General features: G+C 41.2%; 1 protein-coding gene across 4 annotated transcripts in view; it reads left to right on the top strand.

Annotated features, from left to right (window-relative positions):
* The window catches only part of DAB1 (DAB adaptor protein 1), a 99,353-nt gene that overhangs the window by 29,892 nt on the left and 43,147 nt on the right, over positions 1-26,314 (top strand). For all 4 annotated transcript variants that reach the window (XM_041483285.1, XM_041483289.1, XM_041483288.1 and 1 more), the window contains exons 2-3: positions 17,500-17,639; positions 19,880-19,978. In XM_041483285.1, coding sequence (XP_041339219.1) covers positions 17,500-17,639; positions 19,880-19,978 — 239 coding nt within the window. The remainder of the gene's footprint in view (positions 1-17,499; positions 17,640-19,879; positions 19,979-26,314) is intronic.

The following is a 26,314-nucleotide window of genomic DNA, read 5'->3' as shown; positions in this document are numbered from 1 at the left end:
ATATTTATCAATCAAAACAAAATGAAATGAGCGTTATGTTGCAGTCTTTGTGTGTCTGGTTTGGTAAAATTTATCTGTTGACAAACTTTATAACAGAATTGTTAAAACTCAACCTTTGGAGAAATGACAAATCAAAGAATTGAGGCTCTCTTCAAATATTCAGGATGCCATGTGAGACTGAAAATTAACTAATGTTACTTATGGAAAAGTAGCCTCTAGCAAACTCTTAAATGTAAATTTTGAGGAAGTTACATGTATCTATGGTGGTTAAAAATAATCTTACCCATTAGATGTTCAGTATAACACACCTTCTCCTTGATAACTAAGCTGCCCAGGGGGATGTATGGTAGGTGTTGGTTAAAAATCAACTTTAACCCCTAAAAATGCCCCAACTCTTCCCCCTCCCCCAAGAATCTCTTACTCAGTCCTTGAACACCAGATCAGGATCCAGTCTGGGCTCACCTGTGGAGCTGCTGCCTGTCACAGCCACTTTTGGCTGCAGTTGCAAATATTTATGACTAAGATAATAACCCCACAGTATCTGAGTTTACAGCCTGAGAGTTAATTATTCTCGGTGTGCCATGTGCTGTAGTCCACATGTAAACAATCCCCCACAGCAGAATTGGGCATATCCTGGGAGCTATTCTGTTTCCATCTCAAGAGTGGGATGCTCTGCTCTTGTGTTTGAGCTTCTTGGAGGGCTTTAAAACATGACCTGCTGTATCTAAGCCTGGTTTATCTCCACTGCCAATAATGCAGTGGAGTCTCAGTACTAACCTGGAATACAGTTTATCTTCTTTTTGCATTCATGGTTGATTTTTGAACCTTTTTTCTTGCTGGTGATGTCAGCAGAATATCTCTATTGAGTTATGGTTATTTAATCAAGGTCTGTGCATTATTATACAAGTCCCTTCATTCAGCTTTGTCCTGAAAAACTGACTAATTTTTTTTTTTAATTTGCAATGGAATTGAGTGAACTTCTGATACATTAAATCCAGCTGTGCATCCTGCACCTCTGTGTAGTGTCATGCAGATGTGAAACAGGAGGTACATGTCCAGCAGACCTTGCTACTGGAAGCCAAAGAGATTTTCTACATCAGTAACAAAGGAATACAAAATTCAGAATCCTTTCCACCAACTCTGATCTTTTTTGGTGGATCCTGCAGATGTTAGCTTTCAAACATCTGTTTTTCCTGGTGTTTCTTTCCTCAGCATCTTGAATCACAGTTGAGCTGGTGCTGCAGCACCAGCTTGGGACCACCAGACTTGCTGGTTTAGCAATTACATCTGGTTTTATTCCAAATTACGGTTTTGTCCAGCTGTCTTTTAAAACCATTCCTATGAGTTGCTAGGAGACATTTCTAAAAGTGGAAGCTGTGTTTACACCACTTCAATGTGAAAAATCTTTGTATATCACTTATTTCTTTGCCAAGGCTTCATTATAAGGCACTGCTGAAGTTTACCAAGCTCTCCAAATTGTCATACAATCCTGTTTCTTTGTTTGTGGTAATCAGAGAAATACATGGCTGATTAAATGAATCCTGTTTTGTCTGCAATTATTAACTCCTTTGATGAGCAGTGGCATCATTCAGACGGATATTTAGTCAGCTCAGTCCCGACCAAGGCCAGTCCTGCACGTGTGGGTTCCTTTTTGTGCATCCTCCAGCCCTCAGAGCATCTCTCTGAGCTCCCCTGGACCGGCTCCAAGCCCTTCTCATGCTGAGGGCCCCATCTGCCGCTTTACTTTCCCCAGCTAGCTGATGTTGAGAGTGAGGGGGGGCGGCAGTTTTCCCCCTGGAGCTCCTTGAATCCCAGTTGTCAGTTGTTTCGGCGCAGAATAAAACACAGGCAGCGCACAGGGGACCCAGGGAAACTTTATTTGATGGTGTTTCTTCCCCTCTTTCTTCCTGGGCCCCGATTCAGGGGCCGACAAAGACTTATATCTCAGGGGAAAGGCAGGGGCAGACCCAACTTCCAACAAATCAGGAGAGTTGGGAGTAAAAACCCAGGCGGGGAATAACAGGAGCGAACCAATAAACTTCCAAGGAAGAAAAACAGTCTTAGGAAATGGGTAAAATTTGGAGAAATAGAAACTAGAAACAGCTGACGACATTTCTGGGAAAAGGGTGGAGACAAAAGAGAGACCAGCACCAAGGAAAACTACTAAATCACAAATCAAACCATAGACCCACTGATAAAACAAAAAGCACGATACAACAGCCCCAGAGCTGGGAATCAAATAATCTGAGACAAAATCAAACCCACACATTTTCCTAAGGAAGGTGGTAGGGCAAGGAACTTTGTGCAAGTGAAGGGTGGGCAGCACACACCACCAAAAGGCAGTGTCAGAGTTTGCCCAAGTTCTGCATGATTTTTAAATTGCTGCTTGTCAAAATATGATTCCAAGGATGAAGTCTTCCTCATCTTACAACATCTGCTGTAACTTGCCTTGTCTTGCATTGTTAATTTTTCTAAAATGTGAAGGGTTTTTGACATAACAGTAGTCTCCTTACTATAAAATCTACACAGTAGAAATAGGTTTTTAACACCTAAATTTATATTTTGTTCAGCCATTTCAGGCTCAGTGTTGATGCTTTTAATATCAAATAGGGTTTTTGTGGGGGGCATCATGTAGGAGGGTGACTGAAGAAAGAACTGGCATTTAAACCTTGAAAGAGTTTTTCTTCAGTGATAGTTCTGAGATTAGACTTGTTAGCCACCATTGTGATTGCTTCAAACCAGCCCAACAGGCCTTGAAATAAATGCAGTGGATGTAATCAGCAATCAGATTACACTGAATGCCCACAGACTCCACCAGAAAGGTCTAAAGGAAAACAATTACAGATGAAACAAAACATAGCATTTAAATCCCTGCATGAGAAAAAAGCCACACAAAGGAAACACAGATCGTGGCTTAATTACCCGGGTGGAAGAATGTTTAGAAAATTAATATTAGGACTCTGGCAATTGGAAGCATTTAAAAGTGTTAATGCCTCCCCTTTTCTTCCCTTTGATTAAAAAGGTCACTGACAGAACATAGCTCTGTGCATACTCCAGCCAACGTGGGAATGATGGCTGCAGTGATTTTGTGCAGCTCCTGCAGGTGTCAGAGGGATCAAGAGCACTGCATAGCTTCTCAAAATGGTCCCCAGAAACACATACTTTTATTTAAAATCTTAGAAAAGGAGCTGCATGGTTGGTGAATTTCATCCTCTCATGATTTTTTTCAGGTGCAGCCTTTCCAGCTCAGGTGTACCAAGGCAACTTGATGGTTTGGTCATGCACAGAGGTGACCACCAAAAGGTTTAAACTCTCTCTGTTGTTCGGGGAAAGCTTCTAAACTGATGAAATGTAAAGCCATTCCTTCCACTCTGCCCTGGAAGTAAGGAATCTTGGGGACAGACACAGATAAGCTGCTGCAGGTGACTGAGGAGGAGGATGTGCACATGGGCTCTGTGTCCTTTGCACCTCACTGTGGGCATTGCTGAGTGCTGTCTCTTCATTTTCGCTTCCTAGTGTGGTGCTGGAATGGCAGGAAAGAAAACACAGTAAAGACAAGAATTAGGCTCATCATTTTTTTGCCTCAGGAATGATGGTGCTATACAATTTCTGTTGTACCTCCTGACAGCGTATTAAAAAAAATGAAGTGTAGGCTTAGGCAGCATTTAGTTGGGAAGGAAAGTTAAAAGATTTTTATTTCTGCCAAGCCTTTTTAAGGATATTTAATAGGGATATGGTGGGTACAGTGTGGAATCTGACATGTGGGTGGTGATAAAAGCAAGGACTGGTAAAAGCACGAGAAATCCACAGGTAACCTGAGTGCTGCAGCCAGGTCAGTGCAATGAAGGAATTGGAGATCCTGAAGACCTTTTCTTTGATTGCAGCAATGCTGAAAACCTTGGAGTTGTTTTTGCTCTTGAATTTACGTGACCACCTGGTCAGATGTGGGCTTGGCAGGGTCCTGAGGTGATTCCCAGAGAAGCTGTGGCTGCCCCATCCCTAGAAGTATTCAAGGTCAGGTTGGGCAGGGCTTGGAGCAACCTGGGATAGTGGAAGATGGCAGATGGGTTGATTCCATGAATCTGTGAACTTTTCCATCTCCCTGGTGCTGCAGGAGTGTTGCCTGCAGCTTGGGGCTGTTCCTGATCTCTCCCTGGGAGGAGTTGGATCTTGTGGAGCATGTAGATAATGACATCCATCGTAAATTCATCCCTCTTTGCTCCTGGTAATTTCTTCATTTTTGTGGAAAGACTCATGCACTGAAGGACCAGGGAAGCCTGGTTTCTTTGGTTTTCATGTTGATCTAAGCTCTAAGGAAAGACAAGGCTCAAGTGAGGCCTCTCCTCAGCACATCCATCCTTAAGATGGTTCTCTTCCATTGCTCCATCTATTCCCCCCTGCCTGGTAAAGTGCAAAAATCATAATAGAGATGAGACTTGATTGAAATTGGCCCGAAGCTTCATGTGTTAATCCAGGCACGAGAAGGGAGGATGGGGGTTTTCATTGCTCTGCACATTCCCACATAACACCCAGGGAGTGTCTGGCTGTGTTCCTCTTGTGTTTCCTTGAGAAACCAGACTAAAAATAACAGCAAATAGGAAATGAAAACAATTCTGTTACTACATAGTACATTGCAAGGAAAAAAACATTCTCCACGTCTCTGGATTAGCAGAATGTTTGAAGCTGTGATAACCCAGTTGTTAACAACCATAATTTAGATGTGGGTTGTTTTTTGGTTTTTTTTTCTTCACATAAATATGACTTATTTGAAGTACGTTGAATTAGAAAACTCATGAATAAATATTTTGACATAATCAGAATTATATGGCTAGAAATTGACCTACTTTGCATGACAGATGCTTGAGAATCCCCCAGCTAATAGCAGACTAACCTGGCACAGCAATGCCCGATCTTACAATATTCTAAGCTGCATACAGACATTAAATTATTAGATTGTTGGGTTTTTTGCACGGAGATTAGACACAGTCAATTTTGTTTGTAAATGAGTAAGTTATAGGCAAGTTATTGAGGAGACCTTGGAGTGCAGTCCAGAGAAGGATTCCTGCCTCATTTGATCAGTGTTTTCACCATGGTCTCGAAAAATCTGTTAGAGGTAGAAATAGCCAGCAAATCTTGATGGTATCAGCAGCCAAATAATGAGAGTATTACACCAAATAGACAGGTCTTTTCGGAAGATAAGCACAGCTGCAAGAGGAATAATAATGTTATAAAAATCTGGTAATATTTTGATGGTGTAAATAGAATCTACTTTCCCCCCTGCAGCTGCTCCTTATGCCAAGTGTTGATTTCAGCAGACTGATTTTTATCTGCGTGTCCTTTCAGTTAATATGACAAGGATTTTCTATAGGTTAAGTTAACAGAGAACTCTGACCTTGGGAAAAGAGCCTTCTCAGTTTAGGTTTATATGGGTTCTTGTAAAAAAATAATCTTCCTTTATTATTTTAACAAACACAGGTGATGAAACATTTTAGGTGCTTATTGCACAAAATAGAGTTTTCAAGCCTCATAAGTTTTTGTTGTTCAGTTCTAGCACAAGTAATAATAGTGATTTTATTTGTAAAGTATCATGCTTTTTATTTTTACTGGGGGGAAAAGTACCTTTTTCATGACTCAGTTTCAGCAAAGATAACCCTCCTTTTATAAAATCCATGCAATGAAAAATAATAGCATATTCCATTTTAGTAGCCCCTTTATTCACTTCCCGATTGTTTTCTCTGTTTTCAAAGAATCTCTGCAGATGAAGTCGACTTCGTTCAGATTTTTTTCATCAGGGTCTTCAGGGGAATGTTTCGCTCTTTTGTAATGAACCCTTGTTAGCACAAAGGTAGTAAAACCACGTGTATAGTATTGGCAGATCTGTTCTCTTCCAAGCCTGAAGCAGGGCCAGGCTGAGACACAGCTCCTGTCTTCTATCTTGATTTGCTCCAGCTGCTTAAAACTTCTCAGAATTAGGTTAAACTGTCCCTTTAGCACCCATATTTCTTCCAAAAAAGGATGCAGTTCAGTCATCCTTGCAGTGCCCAGCTGCCAGACCCAGCGTTGTGGGCTGCAAGCAGAGACTCCTTCAGGTGCTGCTCAGCTGGGGATGGAGCTCCTCCTTCCAGGGAATAAAGGCATCCTTCTAAAAGAGAGTCCTGTTTGCAGGACGCTGATTTGCAGCTGAATTTGGATTCTTTGGAAGCCTTACCCAAGGGCACGAGACAGAGGTGATTACTTGGCTTGGTCACAGTCACTGCTTCAGGAGCTTCTCTCTGGCTTGCAGTCTTTGGAGGAGGGTTGATAGTGATTTCTTTCTGGTTGCTCTTCAAGTGACCAGCTCTGAAACACTGGACGGCTCTGCAGGTGGCTCAGCAAAGGTGTTAAAAGTTGTAAAAATTTTGGCGCTCAGCTTTGGTATTTTGTCCTGCTTCTTCTCACATACCATAGGATTTTTGGATTAAGACATGGTCACTTGGATCCTTGTGCCCTTAAAAATCAAACCATCTACTCAGTAGCTGAAAAAGTCTCCAAGTTTTCGCGTTTGGGGAAAGTTTCCTTTCCTCTTACTTGACGCAGAGTTAGCTGGTGGGGTTTGCTGATTTGTTTTTATTGTATTTCCTTACTTTCCCAACAATTCGCTCTCAGTTTCCTGAGCTCCAGCCCACTTTGGCCCCTTGATGCCTGATGGGTTCCAGGAGCAGAGGAGTTGTCCTGATGTGCTGATCTCCGTGGCTTTGCACGCACCAGAGATGTGCAAACCCCAATTTCTTACCTGTGGAATCCTCTCTGGCACAGGGGTGTTTTACTTCTTGTCAGCAGTTTGCCCAAGGGTGACTGCCAGCAGTAGTCTTTTCATTCCTGCCTCCTGCTGCCACTTTGACAATAGGAACGGCAGCAGGAGGCAAAAATGAAAGGACCAGATTGAAAGAAGCACTTTGCCACTGTTGTAATTTTGAAATTGATGGCGTTTTTTAGCCCAAAGTCTCAGGAAAAAAGCTGCTTTTCTCTTTGCCTCCTATTGTTTTTCCAGCAGGGAGAGACATTCTCTGATGTTGCAGAGGCAGTGGGAAGCCAAAATGAAAATAATTTTCTTCCTGAAACATTGGATAACAAAAAGTGAACAATTTCAGCAGGGAAAGAGTGGTTTGTTGTTTTTTTTGTTGTTGTTGTTGACTGCCATGTGGTGAATACTGGTATTTCCATTTGAGTACAGCAAATAAATAGCAGCTGCTTTTCTTATTGAGTTAATGCGATCGTAAGATCATTTCTAGACACCTATTTATTGTTTGGGGTTTTTTTAGCATGGCACTTTAGTTGTTTTCCTTTTTCTGCATGATAATAGGTTGTAGGGTGAGAGAATAGTTCACTTTTGAGGCCACGTGCTGCCTTTAGTGCCATGCCCTTGGAACCAGCTTCTTAAGGCAGGTTTGCGCATTCCAGAGGTGTGTTTTACACCAGTGTTACCAGAACTACTAATAATCCAGATGTAATTGCCAGGACCGCTAATTCCATTGGAAGAAAGATGAGGATTGTTCTGCAGACTTTATTTGTGCTGGGGAAGGTGGTGCCTTGTGCAGGCTGACCTAGAACAGAGGCTGGACAGAGTTAAAGAATAAAGCAGGGATTTATTAGGAGGCCTCAGTGGATCCACCTTGGGCAGGACAAGAGCCAGGGCTGCACGCAAGATGAACCAAAATGGTCCCAAAATGGACAACTGGTCATGAGGTCTCTCACTTTTATAAATTTTGGTCCATTTTCATATTGGAGGTAATTGTCCAGTTCCAGCTTTAGTTTATGCAGTCCCATCCTTCTTGTTTTCAGTCACTGTTGTTTGTGCTCTTGGGCCTGAGATTTGGATCATTTCTCCTTGGTGCCCAGCTAGAGCAGGAATTGTTTTGTCTCCCTGCTCTGTGCAGAGAGCTCACCATCCCCTCATGTGAAGCTCAGAACTGCACACTAAAGCAGCACAGAATCTGAAAAATAGAAAAGCTAAAACCGGAGGCATCAAAGGAAATCAGTGAAGGAACACAAGCACAGCCCCCAGATGTGCAGTCTGCAGATGTTCCCAGCCTGGTGTGATGCACGTTCTGCAGAGCACTGACAGTCAGCCTTCAGCAGGATGAATTTCTGCATTGACAAAGGGGATGGCTGGGAGGGGAGAGGTGGCTCTGGCACCATCCAGCGTGGTCCAAAGCACCATTTCTGTGCCTGCACACAGCACTGGTGCAGGGGGGACCACAGTGGTGACAGGAGAGGGTGAAGTGTAAATCAATGAATGGCTTTGTCCTCCTGCTTTAGCTGTTACAGGCTATTGCTCTTGTCTTAGGGGACTTCAGTGGCTGTAATTAGTTATCTTGAATGGAAAGATTTTTTTCTCTTATTGAACGTGTGAGAAATTTGGGAATGTTAATCAGCAGAGCATAACCTTTTCTTAACTTGCTCTTTTTATAGTCCTGGGGAATTAACATTTATCTTAGGGCAGCACAGGAAACTGGTATTTGTATGAAGTGAATGGATTCTCCACCCTTTCTCTTTCTTTATACATAACAAAAACCAAACTCTGGTAGACTCATCAACAGAATATATTTTGTAGACTTTGAAGTGTAAACTGTGAATTTTGTGTCTCACATGACTTTGGGGCACCACATGTAAACGTGTGCATGTCTGTGTCCTGGATTAGTGAAAGTCTCATTAAAATTGTTCTTGAAAACTGTATACTTAAAGCCAGATATAGAGAGACACATAAAAGCAACTTGGTTATTTTTTTCATGAGTTCTGAGCTCTTAGAGTTTTGTAGGATTAAAGAGGAATCAGGGAGTTTCAGCAACTCTGTGGATCTTGTTGCATGTTCACATACCAAAATAATTAATGAGATGTTTATCTGTAAATGATCAGTATTCCTTGTGTTGGCTGATTTTTCATCTGCTTTAAGGTGATCTGTGCTGTAGTGGAGCTTGAAAGGAAAGGCAATTCCGTCTGACTTTTCTCTGCCCCAACAAGTTCAGATTTGGTTGGGAAATGATACTTTATTTAGCAGCCCCTATGGACTGGGCTCTCCTTGCTGCTTTGGAAGTCGTGTACAGAGATTTTTGGCAGCAGATGGTATCAGCTGAGTGCCCCATTGGGACTGTTTTGCTTGTTCATGTGAGTACAGCTGTAACAGGTCCTTTGGTTTTCAGAGTGCTTGGGCTTTTACAATGCTCCATCCAAATGCAGTGCACATATTAATGCAAATTAAGGATCTCTGTAACATCAGTTACCTTTTCTTGCTGATTTCTTTTAGCTCAGAAACAACTACTGACTCCCAGGCAAGTGGGTAAGGAATGAAACAGCTGATGACCCTGTTTTCCCAAGGGCTTTATGTACCTGACATTTTGATGTCTGTTTGATTTAAACATTTACCCAAGCTTTAAAACATTAGGTGAACAAAGATTGCTAGACTATCTTCTGTCTTCTAAGAGGAGAGTCCACAAATACCTGTCTTTGCCCTTCCCCTCTGGTTGTCCAGAAAACATCATTTTAATTCTCTAACTGCAGAAATTGTACTGCCAAGTTTCCCTGGTTTCACTTCTGGTCATTCTCTGGGGCTTGCTGAACAAGGTTAGTATCCCAAAATGAAGTTTTTTTGCAGGGTCTCATTTCACTTTAAATCAATGTAGAATTTGGAATTTCTGCTGCTTCTACACACAGGCTGCAAAAGGCTCCTTTACAAAATGACTTTCAAAGATTTATGAAGACTTGCATGGTACCGAGGCTGAAAGGAAGTTTAATTACATTCAGCTTTTGGTCATTTCTGTGTCTGAAGATGTGCCCATATTCTGTCATCTCAAAAACCATCTAAGAAAATAAAATTGATCAGTGAGCCTTCTGGCTAAAAGGAAAATGAGTGCTTTGTCATCTGCCCCTGGAGCCTGGGTGCTCAATCACTGTCTTCTCCCGGGTGCTCGGCCAGGACTCTCCATCACTGAGATTTGTCCCAAGTTTTAATCAAACATTATTTTATACTGAGGCCTCCTCTATAAATAGCAGAACCCTTCCCTTGACATACTCACGTGGACTTCATTGTAGTATAAATGGATAATTTAATCCAGTCCATGCAACCATCTTGCTTTGGAGATGGTAAAAGTGTGCATTGTGTTCATCTTGCATTAAGTGTTAAGATAAAAACCTGGCGAGTGCATTTGCTGTCACCTGATGAACAACATCTCTGCTTATAAAGCTGATCAAGGACAGCAAATAATATGGGAACATCTTATTTCCTTGCAGAAGACACCTGGTTCTAGGAGTGGGGCTGTGTAGGTGCCTTTGAGTACAGTAATTCTCAGGCTAATAATGCCAGAAGCCATAAAATCTCTCAGTTTGAGGTTTTGTGAACAGCAGCGCTGAACAATCGGGGAGTACTGCTGAGATGATAGCCTGAATGATGATTGAGTTTTCCTGGAGAGCCTTTATCTGTGCTTAAAATTGGAGGTAATGTTTTTAAATTAAACCATAATAGAAGTTCATTGAGCCTTTGGAGTGGTTTCTCTGTCCCCTCTTTACGTGGTTTATCATTTTCTGTGGAAGTATTCTCAATCTTTTTGTTCAGGACAAATTGTATTGCTGTAAAAATGGGGCATTAAAAGCACCCCAGAACAACACCTTGCAGACTTTTTTAGAAGATTTCCTGTCAATTGATGAAAGGAGCAGTTTGCACTCAGGTTGTGCCCGTATACTCTAACCAAGCTTTTGCACAGGCATTTACATGGAAAGAGATATTTATTCCTCACAAAATTTTAACCTGCTTTTTAGGGTGGTGTCCCCATAAGTAGGTTGTATTTCACTCCATCAGTAGGTTTCTTCAGCTGCTAGGGATTAGCCTTTATCACTGAAATAAAGTGTGAAATCCAATGTCTTCATTTAAAAGACAGCAGTGCTTGATGTCATGAGCAAATCGTGCTGCGACTGTGCTCTGGTCACTTGAGATGAAGTATTGATTTTGAAATTAAACTCTCAAGTGTCTGTCCTTTTTAAAGAAAAAAAAAGAGTTTAAAATGGCTAATTGCAAGAAACTCATTTGAGAAGTATTGGTAGAGGAAGAGAATGCTAGTGCTGACACCATAAGTTCAATTTTGAGCACACAGACTGCTAGGTGCAATGTGGTTTCTTCTCTAAAGTGTTACGTTAAAAAAGGAAAAGGATTTTTTTTTTTTCTGTGGCAGATTTGTGGATACCCACAAGAGGATTGGGCAGCTGTGCTCCTAAAGACAGTGAGGAATGGCCCAGCAACTCTTAAGTTTCCTAGTTCTAGGAGAAAATTGCAAGAATTAGATTAACAGATGCCAGGAGAATCTGAGAACTTGTGGGGGGTTCTCGGCTTTATGACCCCAAATCAACATTCTGCACTGAACTTTTTGATGGTTATGAAGAAAGAATTCCTGTGTTTGTGGCATCACGATCCATCCCTTTGTGTGATGGATCATTTTGAGCCCTCTGTGTTGGTCTTGAGGTTCTGTGAAGGCACTGAGGAAAATGTGCTGTCAAGGAGAGTAATCAGAGTTATCTTCATGATTCCTTTTAGTTCCTGCTGTACTGAAAGGCACATTTAATTGCATGTGAGTATTTTCTCTTTTACACCTGCTTATGTACTTAGGGGCTTTTTTTCCTAGGGAAATCTATAGTTGATTAAAATTGCTGTGAGTTTTCTTGGGATAATTGACACCAAATGAACCTGTGCATCATGTGTGTGTATATGTGCAAATAGATAAGATTATGCATGTATATATCTGTGTTTAGGTGCATATATATGCACAGCTAATGGGAAATACCTTTCACTTAGCAATTAATTTAGGAGTCTTCAGTCTGTGTGGCATCTTAGAGGTCATTCTGCACTACAGTGTTTTGTATTTTCTGCTGCATTGATGCCATAAAAACCCATAAAAATGCTAATTGCCCCAGGAAGATATAAGCTGTTTATAAGTGTGTATGGGATTGTTTTTCAGCCCTGTGATACAGGAGGAGGTGTTATTTCAGGTTTATAATTTGAATGTGTGCATAATTTGAATGGATACAACTTTGACAGTTTATTAGTTAGAAAAGAAGTAGAAAAGAAAAGACAGCGCTGTGTCGTTCTTCAGCGAATTGATTGCCAGGAGCATGTTATTGACTTTGGTGATAATATCATTATATATTTTACAGTCGTAAAATCAAGAAATTCAGATTATGCCCTGAGGGCTTCACACATTTAAATAAAGGATATAGCCATTTCCAGGGTTATTGGTTTAGATTAGCGGGTGCTACGAGGAATGCTGAGTGTGTTGTGGGCAGGACAGAAAGAGCAACAGTGCTCTCACTGCAGCAAGGCTTTGCTTTATTTTATTTTTCTGTTTATGAAATACACTCACTTACAGAGCCCCTGGGAGGATGAACAGTGTTTGCTCTAAACTTTAGCATATTAATGCAGCGTTAGCTTGGTGTTCTGTGGGGCTGAGAGCTGAAATCAAGTGTAATCCTTGGCTTGGACCATGAGTGAGGATAAATGAGGGAACACTGGCTAAAATACACACTGCCTGGGAAGCAAACTTGGGGTGACTTCAGAGCAGTGTCAGAGCCACATAACCTGACACAAACACATCTCTCCCTCTTGGTGGCAAAAGCAGGGAATGGTGCAACTTCCCAAGGAGCCTCAGTGCCTGCTGCTGGGTACAGCCCCGGGAGCACCTCTGGAATTCAGCTTGGGCTGCTCCATCCTGGGTCTTCCACAATGGCTCCTCTCCCTCTTGGGCTGCCTGCCAGTCACCCCTTGGGACTGACTGGACTTGGGGTTGCACGTGGGTTGAGCACTTGGGGTTTGGGTTTGGGGCTGTCTCCAGCTTGCTTGAGGGAATCTCAGTTTAATTAAGGTGTAGTGCCTTGAATAAAAATTATTGACTGCATTCCAGACCTGGTTTATGACTGCTACGGTAGCTTTAGTGAGATGGATAAAGTACCTTAATGCTGATCATGCTGCTCAGCCTCTCTCCACTTCAGATGGGAGCTTGGGAGCACATTGTATCACCCAGCTCTGGGCATTTATTGTTCTCTTAAAAGACTGAAGGTCCAAGTGCAGTGTCACAGCTCTGCAGCAAAGGTCCTGTTTTCCTTCTCACGAAGAAGCAGGGGGTCCAGCTGGAACATATATGGCTCCAGGGTGTGTGGTGACATCCACAAAAGTAGATAAAAATGAAATAATTATTCTTTCATTTACATTTTAAGGGCCTCTGAGGATTATAAATCTATACACTGCAAACAAAATTTTCCCTGGATCAAGATCAGCAAATTTTCTAATTAAACGTGATCACCTTTTTAAACTGAATTTGTATGACTTTTTAGTGGGCTTTTAGCTTCTGCATTTTTTCTCCGTTTGTGGCAGGAGAATCAAATTGATTTTAATTTTGATAATCTTGTTCCATTTTGGATTGTAAATTGCTTGTGTTGACATGGGAACAAATGCCCGGATTATTTCTTAGGAAAATCCTTATGCTTATGAAAAACACTATGAAAGCATTTTAGAGCAAACCATTGGAAAGCACCCATTGATTTCAAATAGTTGTGATACAGACATTTAATTTAGGATCATTTTAGAATGGTGTAAAGGTACTGATCTTCTGAAGAAGAACTCTGTGGAGATTCCTCCCTGTGCAGTGGGCAGGTGAACAGCTACAAAGGACATCAGCTGCTTACCCAGAGTGATTTGGCATGAGTGCTCTTCTCCAGTCAAGAATTGCTAAAAAGATTTCAGAAATGAGTTGTGGAGACAGGAGTGATTGTCATTAAATATGGGCTTCTAATTTTGCTGCAGATCATGGCCTAATAATGATTTCTGATCTCAAACCTCAGTGTGCCGTAAAGCCTTCACAGGTGACCGTCCCTCTTTGAACCATGGAGATGTTACCTAACCCCAAGATGTGGCTTCAAAGTACTGAAATAAAACTCAGCTCTGGCAGTAAGTGCATTCCTGTATTCAGAAAAATTTTCCTTCCCAGAGGATGAGACCCATCCACTGTGGTGGCAGGGATGGCTGGAGAGCCAGGCTTGATGGCAGAGCTCCGCTGGTAAAAGCAGAAGCTGCAAAGGAGCAAAGCTTGACTCTGCTTGTTACATGGAAGGAAAGATTCACTTCCTTGGGCATGTTCCTGGCATGGGCACAGCCTGTGGTTTAGTGGTTTAATATTCTCACTCTCCCTCCTCTGAAACCTAGGAAGAATTACAGCCTCGTAATTCAGGCAGCTCTTATTTATGCAGTTTCCAATACAGAAAGAACCTCATTCAAGAGCTGTCATTAAAAAACACCCCACCCTTTTTTGTTTCAGTGTTTATGACAGTCTGGACTATCTACTTTCCAAAGTGTCCAGGGTTCAAGTGAAATATCCCACTCCCATAAATCTCACACACCTCATGGGTACTGTAAAATCAACTGCGCTGGCAATGTCACATGGTAATTTCCCAAGCAGGTAGGGAGTTTTCAGCACCAAAATTTGGGAATATGGGTGAATACAGATGAGAGGAGATGTGGGTGTGTGCTGAGGAGTGGTGGCTTGCAGATGGCTGACCCACAATACAGGGCAGCATGCGTGTGCACTCTGCGTGCTCTGCACGGGACATATGCTCTGGGGTTTCACGGATGAATTTGTAGTCTCCAGCAATTTGCAGCTTCCACCCTGGTTTCAAATATCTACATCATTTTCAGGCTGATGATTTTTCCCAGTCATTTATCCCGAAAGCACTTCGTCCTGCTTAATCTGGGTCATAATTGACATGGGACTTGTGCTGAAGCAGACACGGCCGTAAGTTGTGTTTGAGTGGGCTGTTAATGGCAGGGATTTAGTTACGTGCAGTAAAACACAGCAGAGGTTGAAATAAGTATAAATGTTAAAATATCAGATAAATGCAGGGTCACAGTCACGACTTGGACCCAGAAAAGACTCTTGAACACTTGATATGCTCCTGCTGTCAGCTCACAGCTGCCTTTGGCTCTAGCAGAGGCGTGAAGTTGGAAATTTCGGGTAAGGAAGCTGTTGGAATTGGATCGTGTTTATTGCAAATCAACAGGATGTCTTTGCAGCTATAAAAGACATATGGAAAAGTCCACTGTTATTGTTGTACTTTGTTGTGTCTCCAGATGTTTTCCCTCCTGCCCCGCTCCAGAGGCTGAAAGTGGGAAATGGTTTTTCATTGTTTCTAGCTGATGGTGCCAACATCTGCCTTGACGTTTCCCTGGGGAATGATATCAGCACTGCTGAGAGAGTTTCAGATTCATCACTTGTGTCTCATTTGACTTTTTTTTTTCCTTTTAAATACAAGATAATGTCAGAGCATGAAGTTTCAGCCCTGCTCAGTTATTTTGAGGGGTGATAAGAAATCAAGGGAAACACTTGGGTGGTTGCTGGACTATTACAGCAGCACTTCAGAGCCTCCTTATTTTTGAAAAGCTGCAAATGAGGCTTTAAAACATTGCTCTGAGCTGATGTTTTTCACTGAAAGAAATAGAATTTGTGAGCTCAAACATACTTGAGGATCTCAAGATGCTTAAAATAGCTCTGTTTTCTTAACATGCATTTAATCCATCATTAGTTCCCAGTGCTTTACTCTGAGGGGAAGGGAACCAAATGAATATCTTCATTTGGAAGTGCTCTTTGCTGGTCATGTTTGCTTATAATGGTATTGTAAAGACTTAATACCATAGTTTAGAACCCAACTGGTTGATCAACTTGATAAGTGTGTAAATTAGCAAAGTTGGCCAAAGTGCTGACTGCTAATGAAGGTGCTTTTAATAGAAATGCAAAACAAAATAGAATTTTCTCCCCAAAGCTTCTGTACTTCCTCTTACCAATAAACAGCTGTACAGTATCAGATTATATTAATCTCCATATACTAATAAAATTATTATATCAATGATACTATTTTTTTAGTGCTTTAAAGTAGGAATGAACTCTGGAGAAAGTTTGGGCCAGAATTCTCAAGTGCAGACTTAGACTAGTTCCTGACTTTTGATTCCTTTATATTAGACTGTGGTTTCTGGTTCATTCTTTTACATCAGCTGGAAGAATCTGACCAGAGTCCTTAGGTAGCAATAGTGTAAATTTTAGCAATGTCTGTCCACGTTTAGGGAAGGTTTCTTTTGAGAAATCTGTTGGGTCCAAGAAACTGAAAATTGTGTAATATCTCACTGTTCTGCCTGCTTCTTTGTGCTTTGGCTGTTGTTTGTTTGGTTGCAGTTATTTACAGCACACTCCTGGGTTTTTTTGAGATCCTAGCAAAAAATTCCACAGGCAGCTGCAAAATATATGTTTAATCAATTTTAGGAAGACTGATTCCCTAACTAACATTTTTCTTCCAGCTGAGACACAGTAAAAACTGTTCTGCAGATACTCAGGGAAGGGGGGGGTGAAGTTTTCCTGACAAAGATGTCTTTTTTGTGGGTTGTTGTGGTGTCATAGTCATGTGGTTCTGGTAATTTAGGTACGTTGGTGTCATGGTTGAACCTCAGCTGATAACAAAACACCATGCAGGGAAGAGAATTGGAAGGGTAAAAGTGAGAGTACTTGTGGGTTGAGATAAAAATAGTTTAATAGTTTAAATACTACTACTATTACTTCCGTTGTAATGGAAATAAAATAGCAGAAAAACGAGAGAACCAAAACCCAAGCATTTTTATTAAGAAACATATTTTTGCCTGTTTTTAAGCTTCTCAGGGTGAACCTGCCAGAGCAGCCTTTGTCAGTTATGTTGTTTCTGTGTATGTTTATATGCAAAAAGAATAGAACCAGGAGTTTTAAAGCATCAGTATTCTATAGACAAACAATACAATTTGGTATTTGGTTTTCCACCTTTCAAGTGTTACTAGTGTAAATATTGCTTAGAGGAGTCATTTTGTAAATAAGGAAATAGTAGCATGTTTCTCTTAGAGTTTTGTCTGCAAAACATAGAATTCTCCTGTGTATCAGGATTAAAACTACTTGTGCAGATCATAAGTTTTCACAGAATTCACACAGAATTCAGAGAATGACCAGGTTGGAAGAGATCTTCAAGATCATTGAGTCCAACCCAGCCCCAACACCTCAACTAAACCCTGGCATCCAGTGCCACATCCAGGCTTTGTTAAACACACCCAGGGATGGTGATTTCACCATCTCCCCGGGCAGCCATTCCAGAACTTTATCACCCTTTATCACTTTTTCCTAATATCCAACCTGTCTTTCCCTTGATGCAGCTTGAGACTTTCAGATCCATGAGCTGTGATTCAGGTTTATCTCTTACTTCTGTAAAAACCTAGTTTGTGTGCTGGAGGTTTTGTATGGCAGCAGTTCCACTGCGAATTCCTTTGGGGTAGCGAGGCCAAAAGGTTTTATCGAGGGAGCATTTCCTTCTAATTCCACTGAAATGTGTGGAGTTAGACCTGATTTGCCACTTGGTTGTGTTCCTTCAGGTGTTTCTCTTTGCCCTCCTGTGAGTATCCTCATGTCCACGCTGTCTTTGCAGGTCAGGATCGCAGCGAAGCCACTTTGATAAAGAGGTTCAAAGGTGACGGTGTCCGCTACAAGGCCAAGCTGATCGGGATCGATGAGGTTTCTGCTGCCCGAGGGGACAAGTTATGCCAGGACTCCATGATGAAGCTCAAGGTGCAGTGAAACTTTTCAGTGTTACAGTCAAATGGAGTAAAATTCGGCTTGAACTTGCACTCATTCTCCTTTCATGACACTGAGCCTTAGTCTGGTTAATTATGTATCGAAATCAGTCAATTTTGTATGAACTCCTGCCTGGTATTGCTTATCCTGGTTTAATTTTAATACATTATCTCTGAGTTCTGTAGTTACTCTGTGATTGACACCACTGCAATTTGTCCACAAATTACAAACAACACACTGCAAATTGAATAATTTTATTATGCAAAAGGGGAAGTAAATGACTGTGGAGGAAAATGGGATATCAGAGCATTTTCTATGACATTTCTAATCAACTACAGCACTGCCTCTGGCTGTTACCTCCTGTGAGTGACGGGTGTAGGCAGCCAGATTTAGGGGGAACTGGTGTCCTCCTGGGAGGAAAATGTCTTGCACCATCAGTGGAAGGGCTGATGTGTTGCAAAATGGGGCAGTGCATTGAGAGGATGGGGCATGAGAACGTAAAGGAGTCCCTGGAGTTTTGGGGATGAAATGAAGCCGTGGCAAAGGCAGATTTGGGTGTACGGTTGGAGTGTAGACAGTCTGAAGTACCAGTGGTGTCGAGGGTGGGCTCTCTGGAGCAGACAGACATCCCTCTATGGCCCAGTCTCTCTCAGAGCATGAGAATTCCTGTAGGAATCATTCTGACCCGCACCCTGGGACATGTGGAAGAGCTTGAGTCACTGGGAAGGAAGGAAGGAGAGATTGTGTTTTCCTGAGTGCACCTTTGGCTGTTCACTTCCCATCTCCCCTCTGCATTGCAGGGTTACAAACCAGGTCTAGCAGCAAACCCTCTGCTGCTTTTTCCCTTTTATTTCCCTCCCAGCTCTCTCCCCAGCCTAGAGAGCTGATGGATTTTCCATTGCTGGTTTTTCAGGAGGAGAAATCACTAAATGATGTCTGGTGCACTGCCAGCCCACAGGGTTCCAGTCCATCCAGGAGGAATGAGTTACTCATTAGGGAAACAGCATGGGGTGACACTCAGCTTGTGGTTCAACAACCTAAAAGCAAGATCTGGGAGATAATTTACAAATCACTTTTATGGCAGGCAAAAATTAATCCGCTCCAAAAGTTGCTCTGTTGGTGTGTCACATCAGCCACAATATTCCTGCCTGATTTAAATGTGTGCTGGGTTTTCATCATTTCATAGCTCCTGGCACTGTGGGGAGAATTGTCACTGTTCTGCTGCACAAACCTTTTTGTCTCTCTCCTCCGTGGATTAATATTTCCACATCTCCCAGGTGCCTAATACCTGTTTGCAGGTGGCAAGATTGATCTAAACAGTACTGGGAAATGACAAAAACTGTTAAAGGAAGGGAGTGTTAGAAATTCATTTTTGAGGGCAGAGCATTAATTTATGGGCTCTGGAAACTCAGTGTCCCATAACATGAATTTTGAGGCCACCCACAAAGTCTTGGGGTGGCTTTTGACATCAGATCCTTGTAATGGCAGCAATGAAGGTCTTAAAACTTAAGTTAGCTGTTCTTGAAACATTGGAATTGCAGAGAACCAGATAAAGTCTAAATATTTTCATTTCATTTAGTAGTACAACTGATTATATTTTATCTCAGTTCAGTGTTACTGGTCAGGGCGGGCTCCTGAGAAGGTGGAAAGAGAAGTTACTGTTCTAATTCTGCTGTGGGAGAATAATGCATGAGATGGTATCAGCTAGTTCTCTTACAAAGTAAAGGTCTGAGATCCTGAAAAAAAAAATTATCCTCAATACCAGTTTGTCACAGCACAGGTGTGGTTTGATTTTTAGAAGAGTATTTTTCTTCTAGAAAACCCTCAAGTTGCTTATACTAGATGAGTGTGAAGCAAGCTGAATTAATTGGCATTTTCTGTCCTCTGCTGCTTGTTGGGATTTTTCCCTATTAAAAAAAAAAAAAAAAAAGAAATAAATAGAACAGCTTATAGCTGGGAAAAGTGTGCTAGAAATGACCTTCAGCTTCCATGAAAACAAATTTCATGGAGGATTAGCTAGTGCAGAGGTTGGAAGTGGGAGCACATTTGAAATGCTCTCTGGGTAGCATAAAGAGATGCGGTACCTTGAAAAAAGGGAGGAAGCCAGAAGCAAGGAGGGGGCTGTTCCTGGAAAACCTTTAAGTTTTCCTAGAAAAGTGGTGAATTGTCCACAAGTAAATCTGTGGCGTGTGGGAGAGTCAGAAAACCAGCTAAAACTGCTCTTTTTTGCACAGGGAATTGTTGCTGCGGCTCGATCGAAAGGAGAACATAAACAAAAAGTCTTCTTAACAGTTTCCTTTGGGGGAATCAAAATCTTTGATGAAAAGACAGGGGTAAGTAAAGTTGGTTGTGTGGTGGGACAGAGCTGAATCTTTCCCTGGTTCCTTCACAAGCATTTCCTCACTGGTGCAAACACACATGAAGCATCTCAGGAATTTGATAGAGGGTTATCGTCCCTTACATCACTTGTAGAGTGTAGCTTCTGTATTGTCAGTGGTAGAAAAATTACATTTTGTATGGAATGAGAGGTAAAAGATACTGGGAAATTTAAGTTGTCTCTGTGAAGCAGCAACTTCCCCAGTAGCATCTGGTGGAGGAACTTGCAGAGACTTTCGTGCCTTACACAGTTCCTGCCACAGCAATACCATGTTTGATTTTTTTAAATTGCTCTAAAAGAAGAAACCTAAGCAAAACATTACACCACTTGGATATAAAGCAACAACACACAAACTGTTTTAATCATAATTAAGAAGATTTTTACAGCAGTTTAAACTCTGCCTTGAATTTTAAAAAGCTCTTGATTTAATCTTTTGGAAGATTAACTATTTAACACGGTGCCAGAAATAAAACCCTACTGATGATAGATGAAATTATCTTTGCCAGTTAATTTATATTATTAGAAAATCAATGTCATTGAGCTCACTGATACATAATACGAGTAGTTAGTAATGAAAAGCTCATTTGGGATGTGTTGTGTAAAGTATCCATGCAAAAGCTGTGTTTCAGAGGGCATTGCTGGGGTTACAGAAAATGGGAAATGTCAGAATTAGGGCTGTCACTGCAAATTGCACCCCAACCACGGTTGTTTTCCTGAGATTAAAGCCTTTTATTGGGGAAATAAAAAAGGGGAAAGAGAAAGTCTATTCCTTTTGCACTTGTCTCTGAATGTTTCTCAAACACTGGAATTTTTTGCCTAATAAAGAATAAAGAGGGAAAAGGGGATGTGTTTTAGAAACAAAGGTGTGCTTTATTCCAGCTGCCTCTCCTGCAGCATCCTGCACACTCCCGTGCCGACAGAAAGTGAGGTGGGGACGTGGGAACAGTCTCCTTCATTTCATAGCTCTGACATCCCCCACTCTAAATCTGACATAACTGTATCATCCTTACAGTAAACCTGTCACTCACCCACTGAGGCTTAGAATGAAACCCTTAAATCCACCTTGCAGATGTCTGCCCCTGAGCTGCCCGAGTGATGGACAGGACTATTGAGTTGTCCTTCTGGCAGCAGGGCTGTCACAGAGGCATGTGGGGAGCTTTCCACAGCAGTTTTTACATGTTGTTGTCAGAACAGGAGAGTCGTGCTTCCCATGCCAAGGGTTTGGAGCAGAGGTGCACGAAATCCTCTGCCAGGTCTTCACAGCAACCATCCCTTGGGCTTTTTTCCCAGCTTGGGTCTCTCCTTGTCCAAGAGTTTCACACCCTTGTCCCATTCATTCTTTGTCTTTCTCATCCAGCCTGTCTCTGCTTTGCCAGCCTGCAGTTGTCATCTCATTCCCATTCCTGCTGGAAAATCCCAAAAGTTGGCAAAACTGGGGGTTGTACGGTTGCTCAGCCCAGGTTTTTGGATGGGAAGAAGCTGTAAAGAGCTGGAAAAAGATTATATTTCACTCACACTGATCTTCTAATTTCCATGTTAAACTTCAGAGTTTATAAAGTTTGGAGTTTGATGTTGACTTCTATGCAGCAAGGAGAAAAGCAGCCCTTAATAGGGAAGAGTCTGGATAATCTTGCATTTGCTTTCTCCTCCTTTAACAACCTTCCCTGTCCCCCACAATGCTTTTTCCCTTAGTTGTATTTCCATCATTTCGGAATTCCCAAAAGGGTATTTTGGAAAGATTATTTACCTCTGTAGAGTGTCTTTTCTTGACTTCTACCATTGTCTATTGCTGTCACGTCTGCCCCAGCGTCAGTCCGATGTGATAGAAAAGAATAAAAATATTCAGAAAAAAAAAGTGGGCTTCTTCATGTTGAGTGTCTTGTAGGCTGCCATTGGATTTTAATTTATCACAATAAAAAATCAATTTGTAGCTCAAAACTAGCAAATTTTTTTTTAAAATTGGCAGTGTCATAGCTGACTTCATACAGATGATTTAGGGGAATTGCTCCGTAATTCGTTACAGATGAAGGGCTCTGGTTGGGTTACTACTGAAAATGATAAGCAGGTTTTTTTCTTCCTCTACTTTATAGCTCTCCTTAATATGTTCCAGACATAATATTCATCAAAAAGTATTGATTTTAATAATGGTATTATTCCAGCCATCAGGAATTCTGCCCTTTGAGTAAATTTATCCATGAAGGAGATTGAGTTGAAGGTGGAATATCATTTGGAAAGAATATATCTCACCAAGAAAAATACAAGAATTATTTTGCTGCGAGTTTGACCTGTAGATGCAGTACAATATGGTTCATCTACAGCACTGCAATAGAAATAATAACAATCCTTTATTATATTCCATCATTCCATGCCAGGGATTACACTAAAGAGGTCCCTTCATTCCACTTTCCAAGTACTTGTCAGTGTATTTAGAACATGATAGCAAAAATTTGTATTTAATATGACTAACAGGATGTACTCCTGTTGTGTGTATGCCAAAAATTGCCATTACACATGGAGTTTGACCCTATTAGTCTTATAAATGCACCTTTTTTTTCAGCTGTCAGATGTTTTCCATCCATCCCATTTGCTTTCTCCAGATTATGTTTGCTAAATACATGCCTTACCTGAGGGATATGCATTTTCTTTTAGGTTTTACTGTAAAAAAACCCTACCATAATTATTGCTGAACACAAGACTTTCTCTACCCAATGCCACTTGAAAGATTTCCTTGCTACATATTACATGAAAATAATTTTTTTTACCATTTATTCTGTCACATCCATCTTGGTTAGACCTCAATACTGCAATATATTCTTAATTTATTTTATGGGAGCTCCTTTATATTTTCAAAAGCATGATCTTCAGATGGCAAAAATACAATTAATTACATTATGTTATTTAATATTCTCCCTTTCTGGGTGGAATGTAGTGATTGGTGATTTGCTAAGAAAGCAACAAAAGCCATGACTGTGCATATGGAAGGAAATGCAGATTTTGTGGAGGCCCAGCGTTGTTGTTGAGCTGTTGCTGAGTGTTGTTTTGTTAATCACACCCATCAGGCCATCTCCCTGTGATAGCTCAGTGATGCTTCATTAGACGTGTGTGACTAATCTGGGCTCTGTAAAGAGCCTGTAATTGTCTCATTGTTTATTTATGTGGCCATAAATCTCTGTTTACTTGCAGGTTGCTTTCCAAAAATGTATTTGAAACTAATAATTAAATCCTCTGAAATGCTTGGGAAAAGATTTCCTTCCACCTCCATGCAGTGAGGTGTGCTTTTAAACTCTTGTTCTCTCTAATTGCAAAACTCTTGTTCTCTCTAATTCAATGGCAAGCCCCTAAACTGTGAAAAAGAAATGAGATAAAAGCAAGAAATTACTATTTGGCTCTAAGCAGCGAATTATTTCTGTTAAAGTAAATTTTTTGTATTAGCTTGTGGATGTGCAGATTGCCAGAATATGCTGTAAAATACAGCTCTCTATGAGGTATTGTATAGCTAAATTATTTATCTGGATTCCTCCACTGGCCAAGAAGCAGGGTAAATCAGTGTCAGTATCTTGCTTATTTATGAGAAATACCCTAAACAGCTGGATTGTAACCCAGCTGATGAAGATGATGGTCATCTCACCAATTGTTATCTATTTTGTAGCACCCTGAAAGTGAGTTTCATTTGCATTGCTTGTTCTCTTTCAGAGATGTTGACCCCTGTTCTTATTGAAATAAAGCTCAGTCTGTGGGGTTGTAACATTTCTAGGAATGCTCTGGTGGGGTTTTGGTATTTACTGCACAGAAGTATTGCTGTGTGTTACTCATATTTCATTAATTTAATCTGCAGCCATTTTCTTCAGGCTGGCAGTGTAAAACCCAGGAAGGAAAACCATGTGTATGAATACATTTATTTCATGTTGACTATCTGTTCTTATTATCTATCAGCTCCTCCAACCTTTATTGTCTTTGCTGAGGATTTTATTTTATTATCTTTGAGGGTTTACCTGCCTGAAGTGGTGTTACTCAGTGCCCTATTCCATGTAAGGGCAACCAGACCTTACCTGTAGCATTCTATAAAAAAAAATAACTAATTTCCACAGAATTGGTGATGGTGCTTCTGCTTTAAATCTTAATGACATCCAAATAAATAATACACGTGGTGAGAGGTTATAGTCCTGTTGTCCTCAGAGTGTTCTGTTTAACTGAGGTCATGTCATGGCTCTGAAATGTTCCAACCAATGTTTTAGATGCCAGCATCTTGCCCATCTTGCTGAACTTCTAAGCTCTCTCAACCTTACAGTGAAGATTTCTCAAGTTGCTTCTCTAAAAGCATTTTCTAACATATTCTGAGGCTTTATCAGGTTTGTGGTGCTAACCCCTGGATTTGCTGCTCTTCCCTGTGCAATGTGAGTGATGGTGTTAATTATGCTGATAGATTGCTAACAGGACAGCTCAACTTGGCTGAAAGAGAATTTTAGCAAGATTAAAATTCTCACTGTTGGCAAAAGAGACCTCATTTAAAATATACCAAAGGTTCTTCTTGACTTTGCTGGAAATCTGTTGGTTCTGGCATCCCTGACCAGAAATCGAGGTACGATCATGGATCTGCAGTTATTCCTTGAAGCACATGTGCTGGAGCAGATGAAATGTCAAACTGTCAGAGTCTCTTTCACTGAGCGTCTCTGAGGCTTTAAAAATAGAAATAAAAGAAGGAATTAATTTATTCTGCTCTCTCCTCGCTCCGCAGTGAGCAGGAGAGATGGGGTGAGGAGTTCACTGAGTTTTGTGTTTGCCAGTGGGTGGGATTGGCCAGGAGGATGCTGGTGGTCCCTGCCTGGGGCTCCCACGGTGTGTTTTGTCCCTTTCATGTCTTTGAAACTTCCCGAAGTTCCTCTCTCTGGCTCATCTCAGGTGCAGCCCTCTGTGAGCATCTTACCCCATCAGCTGATCCCACACAAAGTGCTCTCAGCTGATCTCCATGACTCTTGTCTCTGGATTCTACCTGTTTTCCTAGATCCTCTCCTGCAGTTTTCATCTGTGTGCTCTCTGTCCTTGATCTATTTCCTGCTGTGCTTTTTACCAGAGTTATTTAATTTGCAAACATAAATTTGGTTATTGTGTCAAACCAAGTGATGCCAGCTCTGTCTTCTGTTCCAGTCTTGACGTGTCTCTCCAGCCCTCTCCTTGCATGTTTAGCCAACAGCTCAAGCTCAGTGAGGCTAAAACCAGGCCTTCTAATCCTGACTCCCAGGGGTCTCTCTCTGACCTCCTTTTCGGAGAGCTGAGCAAAATATCAGCATCATCTCTTATTCAGCCCTGTAAATTCAGCAGGCTGTTTGACTGGGGATGTGTTTGCATTGCCACACCCAGGGTAACTGCAGATCTTGCAGAATCCTTCTCACCTGCTCTGAAATACAGCATTTGCTCTCACACTGAGAGTTAAAACCCAGTCCTGCCTCTCTTCATCTCGTGTCTCAATTGTTATCCCTTTCTTTGTCCTTGACAAATTTGACTTTTATTTTTGAAATCCATTGTGACTGCCAGGATTGCTGCCTCAGCTTATTCTTTTGATCATGTCACACTTCCCTTTGCATTCCTGGGCAGGATCTGCCTTCTCTCTTTTATCAGCCCAATGCTGAATTGTTGTTTTTCCAGGCTCTTCATGGCTGCCTTTATTCTTCATCAGCTTTTCAGGAGTCAATCCATAGCACCAACTTTCACCATTCATTTATTCAGTTTTCTTAATAAATGACTCCCAAATCCCTTCCTACCCTACCTATCATCTTGTGGAGGAATTCTTTGCACGTATTCATGCAGTACCCCCTTATTTTTTTCTTTAAAATACTCCCATGCTTCAAACTTGTTTTAAACCTGATGATGCTGAGGAGCTACTGCATTCATGCATTCCAGAGATGTCCCAAGGGCATCTGGCCTTTAGCTCTTAAAGGTTGCAATTTAAATATAGATATATATTATTTAAATTGTATAAATATATGCAATTTAAACTTGCTGTGATTACCTTTTAATTCTTTCTTTCTTTATTTTTTAATCAGTATTATCTATTTATAGGAACTTCTTTTGTAAGGAATGTTAGGTCTTGGACCATGCTGAGGACTTGTAAGGGCTGCAGTGTAAAAAAATATTGCATACTAACAATAAAAAGCAATAACTGTAAAACAACAAACTCAAATTTTGCATGTGGAGTTGAAAATGGTGACATTTGGGGCCTTTCTTTGTGCATTGTCCACAGCTTCTGCCTGCAAAAGATTTCTCTGAGCTGACTGGGAGTCATGCCCTGTTCCTT

The sequence above is a fragment of the Pyrgilauda ruficollis genome, unplaced genomic scaffold (genome assembly GCF_017590135.1).
Source record: "Pyrgilauda ruficollis isolate IOZ18807 unplaced genomic scaffold, ASM1759013v1 scaffold6, whole genome shotgun sequence".
NCBI classification, from domain to species: domain Eukaryota; kingdom Metazoa; phylum Chordata; class Aves; order Passeriformes; family Passeridae; genus Pyrgilauda; species Pyrgilauda ruficollis.
Note: the sequence above shows the minus strand (reverse complement) of the source record. Positions and strands in the feature narration are given on the sequence as shown.